This window comes from Elgaria multicarinata, chromosome 7 (assembly GCF_023053635.1).
Source record: "Elgaria multicarinata webbii isolate HBS135686 ecotype San Diego chromosome 7, rElgMul1.1.pri, whole genome shotgun sequence".
Lineage (NCBI taxonomy): Eukaryota > Metazoa > Chordata > Lepidosauria > Squamata > Anguidae > Elgaria > Elgaria multicarinata.
In genome coordinates this window covers 102,953,679-102,972,204 of record NC_086177.1, presented here as the reverse complement: position 1 = coordinate 102,972,204, position 18,526 = coordinate 102,953,679, and the positions used below count along the sequence as shown (strand labels likewise).

The 18,526-nt window shown below is 43.8% G+C and overlaps 2 protein-coding genes across 2 annotated transcripts in view; both read left to right on the top strand.

Annotated features, from left to right (window-relative positions):
• The window catches only part of HHLA1 (HHLA1 neighbor of OC90), a 35,000-nt gene extending 25,910 nt beyond the window's left edge, over positions 1–9,090 (top strand). The window contains exons 13-15 of the mRNA XM_063131333.1: positions 4,178–4,328; positions 6,852–6,934; positions 9,047–9,090. Coding sequence (XP_062987403.1) covers positions 4,178–4,328; positions 6,852–6,934; positions 9,047–9,090 — 278 coding nt within the window. The remainder of the gene's footprint in view (positions 1–4,177; positions 4,329–6,851; positions 6,935–9,046) is intronic.
• Positions 9,091–9,578: 488 nt separating this feature from the next.
• Positions 9,579–18,526, top strand: part of OC90 (otoconin 90) — a 38,114-nt gene continuing 29,166 nt past the window's right edge. Inside the window, exon 1 of the mRNA XM_063131332.1 lies at positions 9,579–9,603. Within this exon, the coding sequence (XP_062987402.1) occupies positions 9,579–9,603 (25 nt within the window). The remainder of the gene's footprint in view (positions 9,604–18,526) is intronic.

The following is an 18,526-nucleotide window of genomic DNA, read 5'->3' as shown; positions in this document are numbered from 1 at the left end:
GCTTACCCAAATGTGACTGGTTCATTTCAAACAGGTAACAAGGGCTGGAGAGTTGGAGAAGAATGAGTCTCTTGTCCCCGGTCGGAGGCGCAGCGATGTGTGGCCGTTCTTCGCCTCCAAGAACATCCTCTTCCCCTCCATGTTGTTGCAAATGATCCATTATCTCTGCCTTCTCTGTGGGGGTGTAATGAAAAGGCGGGGCAGGGATGATACCAGGAAAGTAGTTGTCCTTATGATGAAATTGCATGTTTCTTCCTTTCACCAGAGCCGATGCTTTGAATCGAAAGGGCATAAAGGAAGAGAACACTTGGGTAAATAGATCTCTGAAGAAAAGGCTCCCAGCTACTTACTGTGGCTGAACACAATCCCATCTTGCAAACAAGCCTTCATTCCAAAGGAAACTATTTTGAGAATGAGATTGTATTTAGCTGATTCATATTAAAACAATGAAACCCATCAATTTTGTCATTGTTTTAGAAACATTTTGTCAGTGGAGGCTGGGATGCACAACCTTTTGGTCCCCGAAGGCCGTGTGCATTCTTGGTGAAGTGAGAACTTGTGAGCACACACATATATTCACAACCTCATAATTGACACATACACACATTCCCTCAAAAACCCCCAAAAGCAAGCCTTTTGAGTGTCAGTCTCTGGATGGTGCTCTGAGAAGCAGGACCTCTGCATATTGGTTCCCAGGGTGCCCTTTTGGAAGGATGCCATCTGAGTGCTGGTTTCTAGAGTGTCTTCTGGCAAGCAGGCCCTCTGAGTGATGATTCCTAGAGTGTCGTCAGCACCACCACCTGCAAATTAGATGGTAATTTGGGCAGTGGGGGGGGTCATGGGGGATGCAAATAATGTCTTGGGATCCATGGGTTGTGCTCCCATGAGTTAAGGCCATGCTAAGAGATTGGGGAGCCACCGACTCCTGTGTTCTGTTCTGAATCTTGTCACTTGCCCATAAAATGATGATGGGAAAATCAATTTCAGTCTAAGAAGCTGGCATTAAAATGCTCTTGTGGCTGAATGTTTCAGACTGCAATATCCTGCCGTAGGAAAAACTGGGGGCATTAGCAATCTATTTATTTCAATTGGTGGCCTGATCGTAAACATTTACTTTGGTTTATCTGCATTTTTGGGCACAAAGTGTTGGTCTCCGGTGACTGTACAGTCCAGAGCCAGCATCGGTCTAGACATCTTGGCCTCACGTTTCTATCCGATCTTTGCTCGAAAGAGCTCAGTCCATTGCCTGTTTGATCTGTGCAACAACCCTGTGAGGTAGGTTTGGTTATGAGTTAACAAGTGTCCCAAGGTCATACACTGTCTTTAATGGATGAGGAGGGATGACTCAGAACAAGACAAGGGCTGGTTTGGAGGCCAGAGCGACTTTAAAGGAAGGGATTCCACCTTGCTTGCTAGCTCATCCAGCACCTAAAGTGGTTTTATGTCTGTCTCTTTGAAGATAACAGCACCAAATGCCATCAGCGAATGCCATTTTAAATTAAGTTTGTGGCAGTCTCCGACAACTCAGGTGTATGTCAACAGTGCCTCATTACTCTGAGGGTAACCTCCCTAACCTCTCCTATCATGTAACATAACTGAAGCCATAAAGAATGCAAAGCATTACGGCGGGGTGGGGAAGGGGGAATCCAATTACCCTGTCCAAAGAGATTACTGTTAAAAGAGCTTGCAAAAAATGCACACTTGAGTCTGGATTTCCAATGCATAGCCAAAGCTGTCCCAATTACCGCAAGACTCCCTACAGCTGCCGTCCCTAACCCCATGCTCTCCAGACGTGTTGGGCTGCAACTCCCATAACCCCACAGCCAGCATAGTGGGAACCAGGTTGGTGAAGGCTGCCTAACAGAGGAGGAAGGTTTGGACAAGACAAAAAAGCAGTGTGTGGGGGGTGGGGTGGGGGTGGGGGGTGGGGCAGAAAGTGTTCCTTCACTGGGATGCAACCCTTTTTGGCTGAGATAAACTGCTGTTGCCAACCTGAAGTGGTCGTGCATTAGGCTGGCTGACCTGTTTTCTAGAAGGAGGGATGGTGACCCCTGATTAATAGCACAGAAGCAGGTCTGTATGAGCTGGGGAAAAAAGGAAAGGAACCTCTCGTGCAAGCACTGAGTCATTACTGACTCTTGGAGGGATGCCAGCTTTCGCTGACATTTTCTTGGTAGGCCTTATAGCGGGGTGGTTTGCCGTTGCCTTCCCCGGCCGTTATTACCTTTCACCCAGCTAACAGGGTACTCATTTTACCGACCTCGGGAGGATGGAAGGCTGAGTTGACCCAAGCCGGCGGCCTGAAACCAGCTTCCGCTGGGATCAAACTCAGGCCGTGGGGAGAGAGTTTCAGCTGCAGAAACTGCTGCTTTACCACTCTGCGCTACACGAGGCTCTCTGTATGAGCTACCAAGCCAAAAAACAGCCCTGTGGTCACATCTGGTCCAGGCTGGCCCTACCACGAGGCAAAGTGGGACTCGGTTTTGGAGAACTCACAGGGGGCCTGCCCCGCAAACGTACCCGGCTCACCTTCAAGGAGCCAGGCCGCAAGAGCCTTTGCTGAGCACTCAAGGAGGCTGAGTGAGCCCTTGGCAAAGCACACTTTCTGGGGCCTCTGGAAAGTGTGCAATTCTCCTGGCCACACCATTAGCATACTTCCCAGAGGTCCTGGAAAGCATACTTTGTTGTTGTTGTCCCCATGTCAAGTGACTGCCATTAACACAGTGGGGGGAAAGGGACAAAGCCTCAATAGCAGTCAAACGTGGGCCTGTCATAGCACCAGGCAGGTCTGCCTGGGCCTGTGAGGGCCAGATGCAGGGATGTCTGCTGTCCTTACAGGCCCAGGCGGATTCTCAATAGAATGCTAAGTGGGACAATAATACTGTGAGGTTATAGCAAGGTGATGAGGAGAGGGATCTGTGCCACATGGTCAGCCCTGCACCCCCTTAGATAGCCTGCTGTCTTCAGGTGTGGTGTCAGTTTTGAAGACCGATTCCACTGGCAATCCAGTTGGCTTTTCTACACGGAGTAGGAATGGGACACCATATTGTCCATTGTCACAGGCCAGCCCTGCTGCTGGCCCCACTGTCCAGGTTGCTCATTGGCAAAACTTCTCAGGAAAGCTCCAATGGGAGGTTTCTTGGTGACAACATGAGGACCTCATGGGGAAGGGGCAGCCAACCCAGGGGGAGATATGTCGGTGACTTAGTAAGAATGGCCAATCAGTAACATGCAAGGCCATCTTCAGCTTCAAACTTGTAGTACTGTCCTTGCTCCTCTTTCTTCCCCCTCCGACACCCAAAGAGCTTGAACCTGGAGAGGAAAGGCTCTTTGGGACCAAACACAGTGAAGATCCTTCCACTGTATCAAAATATTATGTCCATCTTCATCCCAAAAAACAACGGTCTATTTCCCCCCACCCCAGCAAATGACACAATTTGGGATTGTCAAGGAATCTCACTTCAGTAGTTGGCATCAGTCAACCCAAGGGAATCCATCATGGAATTCTGTCACAGCTGAAATACTGCAAGCTTCCTCTTAGAAGCTATAGAGCCTCGTGTGGCGCAGAGCGGTAAAGCAGCAGTTTCTGCAGCTGAAACTCTCCCCACGGCCTGAGTTCAATCCCAGTGGAAGCTGGTTTCAGGCAGCTGGCTCGGGTCGACTCAGCCTTCCATCCTCCCGAGGTCGGTAAAATAATGGCCAGGGAAGGCAACGGCAAACCACCCCGCTATAAGGCCTGCCAAGAGTCCCTCCAAGAGTCAGTAATGACTCAGTGCTTGCATGAAAGGTTCCTTTCCCTTTCCTCTTAGAAGGAAGATGAAAGAATCAGCTGTTCTGCTGTCAGCACTGAAGGACCTCTGAAGCATTCTTTGTTGATATGAAGAGGCATGGCTCAGTGGTAGGGCATCTGCTTTGCATGCAGAAGGTCCCGGGTTCAATCCACAGCATCTCTAGTTAGGGCTATTAAAAAATCCTGCCTGAACCCCTGGGGAGCTGCTACCGGTCAGTGTTGACAATAGTGGACTAGATGGACCAATGGTCTGACTCAGTAGAAGGCAGATTTCTGTGTTCTTTGTAAATAAACTATTAGATGTGCCTACTAACGACTTATTCCCGTGGATTTGCTACACCAAACACGTGAGCTACTTTGGGATCATATCACTATTTTCTTCCCTAGGATGTCCACAGGGAATCAAGAAAGGCAGCAATGTGATCACACCACCCAGCACACTTGCAAAGCTCAATCCTTGTGTCATGGAGCTGTGCAAATTTTATCAGCAGTGCCTTTGCACACGGGACAGAAGCTACTCAAGAGACAAAGTGATGAGGTAAAAGGTAGAAGATGACTCACCTTGTTTGTTTGTGTTAATCCAGGAATCTAAATATGAGGAAGGCGAAAGGATAGTTAACACGCCTTTTGAGTTTCTGTTAAAAAAAGATACAGCTGTATCATTATGGTAAAGTTTTTTTTTTTCAACACCTGAAATTATGGATTCTGTTGGATGTAAAAGTTTGAGAAGGGAAGAAAAAATAGAGCATGTCAATAATTGGGTTCAGCAAGTTCATATTTCAAAAGGATCTCTCCAAGCTGACAAAATGTGTATAAAAATGGCAAATGTTGCTCAGTGTAAATCGTAGAATCATAGAATAGCAGAGTTGGAAGGGGCCTACAAGGCCATCAAGTCCAACCCCCTGCTCAATGCAGGAATTCACTCTAAAGCATCCCTGACAGATGGTTGTCCAGCTGCCTCTTGAAGGCCTCTAGTGCGGGAGAGCCCACAACCTCCTTAGGTCATTGATTCCATTGTCATACTGCTCTAACAGTCAGGAAGTTTTTCCTGATGTCCAGCTGGAATCTGGCTTCCTTTAACTTGAGCCCGTTATTCCGTGTCCTGCACTCTGGGAGGATCGAGAAGAGATCCTGGCCCTCCTCTGTGTGACAACCTTTTAAGTATTTGAAGAGTGCTATCATGCCTCCCCTCCATCTTCTCTTCTCCAGGCTAAACATGCCCAGTTCTTTCAGTCTCTCTTCATAGGGCTTTGTTTCCAGACCCCTGATCATCCTGGTTGCCCTCTGAATATAATTGCAAATAATTGTAAAGCATTGCAAATGGGGTCAAAACATTCTTTCACATATATACCCTGATTTTTTGAGGGTGGAGGCTACACTTGGAATCCTGAGTATAGTGCTAGTTGCCCCATCACGAAAACGATATTTTATAGCTGGAAAAGGTCCGGAGAACTGCACTTTAATGTGATGAGGCTGCTGGTGGAACAGTTCGTACAACTGGCGGTTTTTAATTTAGTAGAAAAGTGAATAAGCAAGAGATATGCTAGAGCTGTACAAGATTATGCATGGTGTGGAGATATTGAATAGGGAGAATTTCCCTCCCCCTCTCATAATACTAGAATCCAAAGGGGTCAGATCACGAAGCTGATTGGTGGGAGATCCAGGACAGAAAAAAGGAAGTGTTTCTTCACACAGCACATAGTTAAACTGTGGAATTTGCTACCACAAGACGTAGCGATGGCCACCAGTTTGGATGGCTTTAAAAGGAGTTTAGAATGGTGACGAGCCATGGTGGCTAACCCCAGGATCCAAAGCAGTGTACTCTTTTATGTGAACTGCCTAGAGAGCTTCGGCTATGCAATTTATTTATTGCATACAAATGCAATAAATAAATATTCTGAATACCAGTTGCTGGGAAACATGAACGGGAGAGAACTAGAAACCTCGTGTTCTTGTAGGCATCTGATTGACCATTATGGCCAGGCCTGGTTTAAGCTTTCTTGCCACCTGAAGCACAACTTCCGCTGCTCCCATACACCCCTCCTTGCCTCTCAGGCTGCTGTTACCCCTGCCCATCTTATCTTTATTGCCATGGGGTGACTCTTGTGAGATGGCTCAGGGTTTGGCTAAGAACACGTGACAGAGCATGGGCAGGAACAGAGGGATGGCAGCTGCTCCAAACAATCCCGCCAGCCCCTTCTCGTGGAAGAGGCCTACAAGGCCATTGTGTCCATTGTCAGAGTGGGTGTTAAATGAATAAACCTCAGATGATAAATGCCAAACAGACACGTGGGATTTTTGTGGTAGTTAAAACAAAATGATTAAAATTTATTTTAAAAGTTCACAAGCTTTGTTTCAAAATAAAACATTTTAAACCCTTTTTGAAACCTCTCATCCAATCCTTTCACCCATTCACATACACACTTTCCTGTCACACACACATTCACACTTGAATTTTATTATCAGTATTGTTTATTTTACACAAACTGCCTATCTGCACACCCCACTCAAAAGACACCACTCTCTATACTGAACCTCAAACTCTCCAGAACCCAAGTACTCTACACACAGAGAGCTGAAGCACTAAAGGATAAAGACTCTAAGAGTACCTAAAAGTCTCCCTCAGTCATTCCCTTATATATCACTCCCCCCCCCCAGACATTTTAACTCCACCCACTCAGGTCAACATTCTAAGCACCACAGACTTACCAATTTCAGACATACATTAGGGAACTGACTTGTGGGGTGTAACGCCACAGTGTGACTGTCACATTTTGCCACAGAGCACCAATTCAGAAGCTGGGCCATTTCCCCCTTGGCTGGAGAATATTGTCATCATTCTGGTCAAGGCAGAAACTATGTAAACTCCCAAAAAGGCATGTGGTGGAATCTTAGACCCACATCCATTCCTTTGAAATCAGGGGGAGGGGGATTATGAACATGGATGAGAACTAAGTTTCCCTGGTTTTCAGTAGTACATAAGTTGATGCACATAAATCTGTAAATAAAAAGAAATGTTCTATTGATTGATTTATTTTCGTATTCTCATTAAAATTTATAGGTACTGTATTGAACACTATTCCTGGTTCTTGAAAAATGCAATGTACATCTGTGAAAAGGTCAAAAGAACACCCTATTCCAAGAGTAAGTTGATGTTCCACATGGTGTGGACTTAATTAAATCCAATTTATTTTAGTAGGTCTGTTTTAGTAAGTCTAGATCCAACTCAAAGTTTCCTTTTTCTAATATAATGGGGCAAATTCTTATCTGGCTAGCAGGATTTGATAGATCTGACCTTTGACAGCATAAGAACTGAAATTTGATGTGGATAATGGTATCTATCAGGAGTATTGCTAGGTATGTGAAAGATCTGGGACGCTGGCCCATAGACACAGAATTCCCCAAAAAACATGGCTCAATGGTAGAGCAGATGCAGAAGGTTCCAGGTTCGAGATACAGAATTCCCCCCAAAAATGGCTCAGTGGTAGAGCACATGCAGAAGGTCTCGGGTTCGATTCCTGACATCTCCAAGTAGGGGAGGAAAACCGCCTGTGTGAAATCCCATAGAGCCACTGCCCGTCAGTGTTGACAGTACTGGCCTAGAATAGTCGGGCTCAGTATACAACAGCTTCCTATGATCTATATGCATATCTGCAAATGTTGAAAGTATTTGTATTTCAGAGAAGGCAAGCCAATTAATTTCCCATCCAAGTAATTGCGTTATTACACATGTATTTAAAAAAACATGTATAAGCTGCTTATTTATTTATTTATTTATTTATTACATTTTTATACCGCCCAATAGCCAAAGCTCTCTGGGCGGTTCACAAAAATTAAAACCATGAAAAGCATAAAAACAACCAACAATTTAAAAACATGAATACAAAACACAATATAAAAAGCAATATAAGGAATAAGCCTCCCAGCCTGTCATTCATAGTTTAAAACTGCGAAGAGGTGATGATGAAATTAACAACTTTTTCAACAAATTTACACCCCGCCCTCAGAACACCCAAATTAATTTGGTTAATCTACTTACTATCCCCAATTAATTTTCCACCCTGATGATCCAGATTCTGTTTCAAAATCAATTCCTCTTCCATTACTGCCATCCATTAATAATCACATTTTATTTTTATTTAGTATTATATTCATACCCCATCTCTTTCCCTCTGGCAAGGAACCTCAGGAACCTTACATGGTTCTCCTCCTCCTCCTCTCCATGTCATCCTCACAACAACCCTGTATAGTAGGCTAAGCTGACAGTCAGTGACTGGCCCAAAGTCACCCAGTGAGCATAATGGCTGAATGGGGACTGGAACTGGATCTCCTAGCCCAGCACTCTAACCACTATGCTGTACAGGCGCTCTACTCATTACTCCCCTAAATTAGGGTGACCATATGAAAAGGAGGACAGGGCTCCTGTATCTTTAACAGTTGCATAGAAAAGGGAATTTCAGCAGGTGTCCTTCATATATATGGAGAACCTGGTGAAATTCCCTCTTCATCACCACAGTTAAAGCTGCAGATGCCTGGCCCTCTTTTAAATCTGGTCACTCTAGTATAGCTCCTGTAACTTTAACTGTTGTGATGAAGAGGAAATTTCACCAGGTTCCCTATATATACAAATGACACCTGCTGAAATTCCCTTTTCTATGCAACTGTTAAAGATACAGGAGCCCTGTCCTCCTTTTCATATGGTCACCCTAGCCTAAATGCAATTCAGTGCAAAGGAAAAGAAATAGCTACACCGGCATAGGTTCCAGTGCATAGAAACTCATCTTCAGCTGTTGTCTTGCCTTTGCTGAAGCATTTAAAGAAAGAGAAAGATCTACCTCTCAACCTATCTGCTGGCAGATGTGGGGCCAGGCTCTTCCCCCCATCCCCTAACAACCAGGGATGGACGGAAACACTTGTTGGATACCTGCCAAGCCGCTGCTGCTCACCCCTACTCACAGAGAGTGCCCAATGAAGATGCATGTCTGGGCTGTCCTCACCCAGAGCCTCCATTGTGCGAAACAATGGTGGCTCTAGTAATTGTGTATTTCCCAAGTTGAGCAAATGGCAGCCATAAAAATGTGACTGGAGCATGTAGGTAGAAGCAAAGGAGAATAGTGAGTAGAACCAAGGAAGGTGGAGTGTTCGTGTGACACTGAACCCTAAAGTTTGGATGCATGAACGAGCACCTTATATTACTTAACCATCTCCATATATGCAACCTAGATCATTAAGATTCTGTTCCCTTTGTTTTTCCAGCTTTAAAGCAAAAATGCCTTGCAAGCATTTGTAAATCTATTTAAATCCCCAAGTTGAATTGTCGCTAAGTAGAAGCCTTCCACCAATGCTGAGATTTTGTTCCGTTGTCCATCTCAAGAAATCCCAGATGTTTATTACAAAGAAGAACAAGGAAGGAGGATGTGTTTTTCCCTGTTTGGTAGAATCTTTTCCCTTCCGGGAAATGATTAAACTAAGTGTCATAATTAATAGAAGGAGAAACTCAAACAAGAAGTGTAACTGTAATGAAATGATTTTTTTAAAAAATTGTATATTGCATTTTATAATGGTGTTCATCATTAGTTTGTAAATGAATGCAATCTATGGATTGTCAACAGCGTTTAACCAGATCTGAATTTGAAAAATAAAAATAAATGTAAGAATTATATTGCAATGTTGTCTTGGATATTTTTTTGTTAACAAGGGCATATATTTAACTGGATCTCTGTTAAAAGCAATCCTGCTTTAGAACTTGCTTACACTTACATGTGCAGGTTATAAACCTGCCTTAACAATGCATGGAACATTGGTTCATCCAGGTAAGTATTGTCTTAATAGACGGTATTGTATACTGGTGCAGCAACTCTTCAGGATCTGAAACAGGGGTCTCTCCCAGCTGTACCTGGTAGCTCTGTGCCAAAATCTGTCCTCCAAGTTTCCCCCAATTTTTCTTCTTTGGTGAACAAGGCTTCAATTTTTCTGCCTCATTCTCAGCTGTTTTTCAGATACGAAGTGGCTGACAGTGCTGTGTGTTTGACTTCTTTCCATTGCACATCTCTCTATCGCTCTGCAGCCTCCTTGGCTGCCCACACTTCCTGTTCTGAAAATGCCCCAAGGGAGGGGTTATCTCATGACATCTTTCCCTGAGCTTTAATGGAAGTGTGGGAAGACAGGGAGGCTGCAGACTGCCAGAAAAATGCTTCTAGAACGACAAACCAGACACTCTTACATTTCCAGTCAAATCATAACTGTCAGTGCAATAACTAACTACCCCACACATGAGAATTTCACCAACCACATGGCTCCTGAGTGTACATGCATGGGATATTGAGTGCCAGCATGCAAGCTAAGTGCAAAAAATGACACAGACGTGTGCACACACAAAAATTCTGGAAACTGTCCTAGAAGTTTGTTTTTCTAAATGATAAGAAGACAATTCCTGAGCAACACCCCTACATTATTAGCCAGGTTGCAGCCACTAAATGACATTGTTAAAAAATGAATCATAGAATAGCAGAGTTGGAAGGGGCTTACAAGGCCATTGAGTCCAACCCCCTGCTCAATGCAGGAATCCACCCTAAAGCATTCCTGACAGATGGTTGTCCAGCTGCCTCTTGAAGGCCTCTAGTGTGGGAGAGCCCACAACCTTCCTAGGTAATGGATTCCATTGTTGTACTGCTCTTACAGTCAGGAAGTTTTTCCTGATGCCCAGCTGGAATCTGGCTTCCTTTAACTTGAGCCCATTATTCCATGTCCTGCACTCTGGGAGGATCGAGAAGAGATCCTGACCCTCCTCTGTGTGACAACCTTTTAAGTATTTGAAGAGTGCTAGGTCATGGTCCAGATCAGGCTGGTATCCCATCCAGTTCTAAATGAGAAGAGACTGTTGGAAAATCACAGGCTGAACCAGTGACTAGCAGTAGTAGCAGCGGCTCTCAGTTTAGGACGCAGCAAAGACCAATGAGGCAAAGGATTCCTTGTAGGTTAAAAGTAAATCCTTTACTGACAGTTGTAATAATTTAGTTATGGCAGCACATATACAAATACTCACAGACGATCAATCAATACAGCATACATCCAGTTGGGGTAAGATGAGGGAATAACAAACATGCACAACACAGCTACTTATATAGGCAGACCTGTACACTGATGCAATCACTAATTGATTGATTACTGAAAATACATTACCCACAATAATTCAATAAGTGTCCAGCTGAAACGTTGACCTTTAAGTGATTATGTTCTGCTGACTCCTCACTTCTTCCAGGTCTTCCAGGTAATTGTAAAAACAGGGGGGAAATGAAAACCAGAATCCAATCCAGGATCCAACAGAGACTCCACAGCATTTTTGGTCCATGCAAACATAAAAAATAGGCTTGTTGGATCAGATCAAAGATCTATCTCTTCCAGCACTTTGCTCTCACAATGGCCAACCAGATGTCCAAGGAAAGCCCAGAATGAACGTAATAGCACCTTACTGTTCCTGTTCCCCAGCAATAATGCCTTGGACATTGGAGGTGATATATAGGTCATAGCTAGACTGGGCGAAATCCTGGGGCGGTCCCCAGGATCGTCCCTGTGTGTTCATATGACACACAGGGGGTCCCGGGATCAGGGAGGGCATCCCTCCCTTGCCCCAGGATCTCACCCTACCCTTTGAGCCCAGTTTTTCCGCGGTCCTGGGCTGAGCCCGATCTGCCGAATGTGTGGCTGGGCATCGCGGTTTGTTCCGGTTCCTCGCAAGGAGCCAGGACCCACGTACGGGGCGCAGAGCTCCTCAGGAGCACTGTGCCCATCGAGGGTGGGGTGGGGTGGAGCGGGGAAAATAAGTTTTTTTAAAAAAAACCAACAACCTTACCTTTTGCGCACGAGCGCTCGTGCACATCTTCCCCTTAAAAACAACAACAAAATGGCGGGAGCGATGCCTCTCCCTCTGAGGTCATAGCGCGCCGCGTGTAAACAAGGGGGGAATCTCACGATAAATACTGTATTTCTTCGATTGCAAGACGCCATCGATTGTAAGACGCGCACTGATTTCCGTACCACCAACAGAAAAAAAGCTTTGATTCTTAGAATAATAATCGCACCCGCGATTCTAAGACGCACCCTGTTTTTAGAGATGTTTATATGGGGAAAAGTGCATCTTAGAATCGAAGAAATACGGTACATATTTTGCCACGCAATAACAAGTAGGTCTAGCTAAGGCTGTAGCCATCATTTCCTGTATCCATTAATAGCCTTAGTTAAATTATGGAATTCGCTACACAAGATGTAGTGACGGCCGCCAGTTTGGATGGCTTTAAAAGGGGATTGGACAAATTCATGGAGGGAAATGCTATCAATGGCTATTAGTCCTGATGTCGTTATGCTATTGCCAGTATCAGAGGCAGGGTGCCTATATACATCAATGGCTGGGGAACATGGGCAGGAGGATGCTGTTGCACTTATGTCCTACTTGTGGGTTCCTTATTGACAGCTGGTTCGCTACTTGTGAACAAAATACTGGACTAGATGAACCAATGACTTGAGCCAGTAGGACACTTCTTAAGTTCTTAGCTGGGTCCAGACTCCAGCCCTCTCCAATGTGGAGTTAATGGAGCATCTTAACTCTAGCATGAGGTGGGCATATGCAGCTTGGACCAGCCCTTGGAGTGGCCATGTACCCTAATTGGTAGAGGACAGTCCTCCTGTTTTGGAGGAGGAGGGTCAGCATTCTATGGACATTGAGAATACTCACCCCATTGGGGTATTTCTCCCAAATGTTTTTTTTTTGTAAATCGGCAAAACGTGGGGTTTCCACAAGCCTTCTGAAACCTTCCTCTGAGCTACATAACAATCCACACTCAGAGAATGAGTTTGCTTTTAGTAAATAGGGCAACTCATATGATGAAGAGGCTGGTGCAGCTCCCTTCTGAGGAAAGGTTGCAACATCTGGGACTGTTAAACTAAGAAAAAAGGTGAATGAGGAGAGACATGATAGAGCTGTACAAAATCATGCATAGTGTAGAGAAAGTGGGAAAGGAGACATTTCTCTCTCTCTCTCTCTCTCTCTCTCTCTCTCTCTCTCTTTCTCTCTCTCTCTCTCTCTCTCTCTCATAATATGAGAACCAATGAACGCTCTTCCAGAACATTTGAGAACTACAAGTTCAACCGCAGCTTTTAAAGCTCAACTAAAAACTTTTCTTTTTCCTAAAGCTTTTAAAACTTGATGTTGTGCAGACTTCTACTGTTACTTTCTACTGTTAGTTTTACCCTACCCTGTGCCTGCTTACCCTACCCTGTACCTGTTTGCATTCTCTTCCCCTCCTTATTGTTTTACTATGATTTTATTAGATTGTAAGCCTATGCGGCAGGGTCTTGCTATTTACTGTTTTACTCTGTACAGCACCATGTACACTGATGGTGCTATATAAATAAATAATAATAATAAATGAAGTTGATTGGTGGGAGTTTCAGGACAGATAAAAGGAAGGACTTCTTAACACAGTGCATAGTTAAACTATGGAATTCACTCCCACAAGATGTAGCGATGGCCACCAATTTGGATGGCTTTAAAAGGGGTTAAATAAATTCTTGGAGGAGAAGACTATCAATGGCTACTAGTTCTGATGGCTATGTGCTACCTCCAATATCAGAAGGAATATGCCTGTGTATACCAGTTGCTGGGGAACATGGGCAATATAATGTTGTTGCACTCATGTCCTGCTTATGGGTTTGCTGTGGGCAGCTGCTTGGCCACTGTATGAACAGAATGCTGGACTAGATGGACCCTTGGTCTGATCCAGCAGGGCTCTTCTTATGTTCTTATATAGGATAAACCAACTTCCCCATTCCTGTGCCCTGCCGCCCACTGAGTCTTTAATGTTTTTTCAACACCCTCTAGGCCTTTCAACACTCAGAGTAGCCAGGGTCTTTAAAGAAGTCTAGACTTTCACCTGTCTCTCAACATGGAACGTTGCCTCTTATTAAGTTCCTACTGCAATGGTCATGTGACTTCGCCAGAGATGGATAACAGAGGAACAATTGTTGTTTAATTACAACAGGGCCTGTATTATTTTGGTAACTTGGAGTCCCCAGGAGAACAGGCCTATTTAATATAGCCCCAACTATATAAATGATCTATAATGTTAAACCTCACCGCCGCAAGCATTGTGACCTGCAGAAATCTAATGAAAGAGCCGATTGAGAAAGGTCGAAGTGGGGCTGATGAAGAAAATGGTCACATGGGCAAGGGGGGCATATTCGGGTGGGTATAAATCATTAAGTCCTGTCCTTCTTAGAGTCAGTGTTCTCCTTGCCATCTCCTTTTGAGACATATTCCTCAAGGTAAGCTCTGTTCCCTGTACTTTTTGTCGGAAGGGGATCTTCTGAGAGGACAAGCAAATTTGAAATGACTCCCTGATCTTAAAAAACTTGTTGACTTGGGAGTGAGCTCCAGCATGGAGCAATGGGGAGGGGAGAAAAATGGGACAAGGTGGCAGTCCTATTGGGTGACCATATGGAAAGGAGGACAGGCTCCTGTATCATTAACAGTTGTCTAGAAAAGGGGATTTCAGCAGGTGTCATTGGCATGCATGCAGCACCTGGTGAAGCTCCCTCTTCATCACAACAGTTCAAGCTGCAGGAGCCTTGACCTCTTGACCAGATACAAAAGAGGGCAGGGCTCCTGCGCCTTTAACTGTTGCGATGAAGAGGGAATTTCACCAGGTGTTGCATGCATACAAATGACACCTGCTAAAATTCCTTTTTCTAGACAACAGTTAAAGATACAGGAGCCCTGTCTTCCTTTCCATATGGTCGCCCTACCTAACCATGTCAACTCAGGTGTATGTCCAATGAGACCTCCTTCATAGGACCATCCAAAGCTGCCTTATACTTAGTCAGACAATGGGTCCATCTAGACCATTATTGTCAACACTTACGGGCAGGGCTTCTCCAGTTCTTCAGGAAAGATTCTTTTCCTAGCCCTACCTGGAAATGCTGGGGATTGAACCTAGGACTAGGGTGACCATATGGAAAGGAGGACAGGGCTCCTGTATCTTTAACAGTTGCATAGAAAAGGGAATTTCAGCAGGTGTCATTTGTATGCATGTTGCACCTGGTGAAATTCCCTCTTCATCACAACTGTTTAAGCTGCAGGAGCTATACTGCAGCTATACTGTGACCAGATTTAAAAGAGGGCAGGGCACCTGTAGCTTTAACTGCTGTGATGAAGAGGGAATTTCACCAGGTTCTCCATATATACAAATGACACCTGCTGAAATTCCCTTTTCAATACAACTGTTAAAGATACAGGAGCCCTGTCCTCCTTTTCATAGGGTCAACCTATCTAGGACCTTCTTCTTGCAAAGCATGTGTTCCACCATGGAGCTGTGGCCCCCATTCAGCTGTAGGATTGCACTGCATATATGTTTGAGACTGCAGTGTTGGCTGGGGATTCGAAGTACTCCTGTGGCATAATCCTGTGCTTGCTTACTCAGAAGTACGTCCTACTGAGTTCAGTGGGACTTACAATCAATCCTATGCTTGTTTACTGAGAAGCGAATCCTATCATATGTATCTCTGATTGCAGTCTTAGTTTCTGTTAAGGATTACAGCCTTAAGGTACAACCACATGGGTCTTAAGTGATTGGATGTGCTCTTTTAGTGCACCCCATCTATCCTAGGGTGACCATATGAAAAGGAGGACAGGGCTCCTGTAGCTTTAACAGTTGTAGAGAAAAAGGATTTTCAGCAGGTGTCATGTAGCTCCTGTAGCTTTAACTCTTATGATGAAGACAAAATTTCACCAGCTGCTACATGCATTCAAATGACACCTGCTGAAATTCCCTTTTCTATACAACTTTAAAGATACAGGAGCCCAGTCCTCCTTTTCATATGGTCACCCTAATCTATCCCATACACATGTGTAATGCCTTCCAGGGTCTGCTTGTTCCTCGGCTGCACTGCTGATGGGGTGGTGGTGTTTGAAGTATATTAGTTCCATTTGTGTGTTCTAGGGTGACCCTATGAAAAGGAGGACAAGGCTCCTGTATCTTTAACAGTTGTATTGAAAAGGCAATTTCAGCAGGTGTCATATGTATATATGGGGAAACTGGTGAAATTTCCTCTTCATCACACCAGTTAAAGCTGCAGGTGCCCTGCCCTCTTTTAAATCTGGTCACTCTAGTATAGCTCCTGCACCTTTTACCGTTGTGATGAAGACAGAATTTCATCAGGTTCTCCATATATACAAATCACATCTGCTGAAATTCCCTTTTCTATGCAACTGTTAAAGATACAGGAGCCCAGTCCTCCTTTTCATAGGGTCACCCTAGTGTGTTCCCCATGGATGTCTTTCAGCATCAGGCCCTGGAATGGTCCCAAGTGAAATGATTTCTCCCTTTTTCTGGGACACGTCCTGTGCACCTGTTTAACTACCACCCATCGGAGAAAGTGCGTGGGCACTTCTTTGTTATTAATGGGACTTGTTTCCAAGGGATGGATGTAGGATCAGGGAACCAAGCAAGGAGGGATGGAGACCTTAGATCTGTTGGAGGAGCCCTTCTCCGCATCCCACCAATACAACATATACGTTATGATGGGACAAAGGAGAGGGCTTTCTCTGCTCTGGCACCCCGACTGTGGAATGCCCTCCCCTTGGAGGCCCGATTGGTGCCAACATTGATTGCATTTCAACGGCAAGTAAAAACATGGCTTTTTAACAAAGCCTTTGATGGTTAAACTCACTGGCACATTGTTTTAACTGTTTTAACTGCATCTATTGCTTTTAAATTATATATTGTTTAAACTTGGATTATGGTTTAATTTGTTTTTAACTGTGTATATTTATTGTTTTATACTGTACGTTTTTATCTGTACGCCGCCCTGAGATCTTAGTGATATAGGGCGGGATATAAATATTTAAAATAAGTAATAAATAAATAAATAAATAAATGAAGAGGAAGCTGATTGATTTAGGCTTGGTATGTTACAGTGACTATGTGATTGGTCAATGAATCAGGAGAGGCCTGCTTTGAATCTTTTCTCCCCCATGGATTTATGCAGAGATCGTAGGCAAGTCATTAGCTCTGCTCTGCAGTATGGAGATAGTAATAATGACCCACCTCACAGGCTGTTGTATGTTTTACAACAATCTAAGTGATGCAAAGTGCTTTGAGCATTATAAAATGCTATAGAAGTGCTATCTGTATGGATGTGAAACTTAAACGATAAGCCCACTCTCTTGGCTAAAAATTGTAGGAAAGTTGCATCTGAAAGTGAAGCAGCATCATTCTCTGTATCAATCTTTTAAGTGCAATCCAATGCCCACTTGCATAGGGGTAATTTCCACTGAGCATAATGGGACTTACTTCTGAGTAAACATGAAAGGATTGCTTTGTAAAAGTCATATGGAGAAGATGCCTTACCATTTGAAAAAGATTTCAATAGGATCGCCATAGCTAATATATCCATGGATGGACCTATCGTCCAGGAATTTATTGGCTTTTAAAGACCAAAACAGCACCTACAAAACCTCTGTCTAAACTGGTGGTCATCGGCGCATCTTCTGACAGTGAAGTTTATCAATTAGTTTTGCATTGGATAGAGAAGAGATACTTCTTTGTGCCTGGACTTAACCTAGTCAATTTCGTTGAGTCAGGCCAAATTCTATTATCAAATTGAGAGAAACATCTAACCCAACTCTCTCTCTTCCTCCTCCTGCTCCCCCTCTTTAAAATGTTCACAGTTTTAAAACCTGCTATCAGGGCCCCCCATTCAATCATCTCCCCTCCCTCAACTGAAAATCCCCTTTCACTTTAGGCCAGGCTTCCCCAACCTGGCGCCCTCTAGATGGGTTGGATTGCAATTCCTATCATTCACAGCCATTATGGCCTCTGGTCCAACACATCTGTAGGGAAAGGCTACTTTATCCTTTCCTTTTAAAAGCAGGTATCTTAGCAAGCTCAAACTTTCCCGTATTGAAATGGGTTCCTAGCATAATTTTCGCTATATGATTCGTATAATCTAATTAATTCAGAAGACCTTGATAATTTGTTTCATGTTTCCCTATGTTTTATTTTCATAAAAGGACATAATACACACAATCTATCTAACATTTTACTTAATTCACCAGGCAAGATTCCTGCAAAATAATGGTGGTAATTCTGCTGGTGAATATGTTGATGGTATTGCATAGTGGTGGTAAGTGGAAAATCATGTTACCATTTTTTCCCAGCTCTATTAAATAGTTTGTACAGACAATTTGCTTCAAACGTGACTTTAGAGCATTCCAATAAACTCAATAGTATTACTACTACTACTACTACAAGATCCAGGCTAAATCATATTTAGAGTAGAATCAATTGGATTATTAACTTCACTTATTGATTTCAATGGATCTACTCTAAGTGTGACTAAATTTAGATGAAATCTAATAAAAATGCATATACATACAAAAGCTGCAACCCTATTCAGTCATTTCTGGGAGTAAGCCTTATTGAACTCAGTAAGATTTACTTCTGGCTAGGCGCATGTAGGATCAGGCTGTCAGTAATATTATCCATTGTTGTTTTGGTATGTTAGTTTAGATCTGGTATTAGCAGAGCAGACTCAATAAAACCAATGGGTTGACTAACTTAAGTCCCATTCATTTCAATGTATATGAAATCTAAGTATGACTAAGTCTGGATCCAACCCACTAAGATTTGTTTTAAACTATTAAAGAGATTCATGTGCTGAGAAGATGTAGCATTTCCCTTT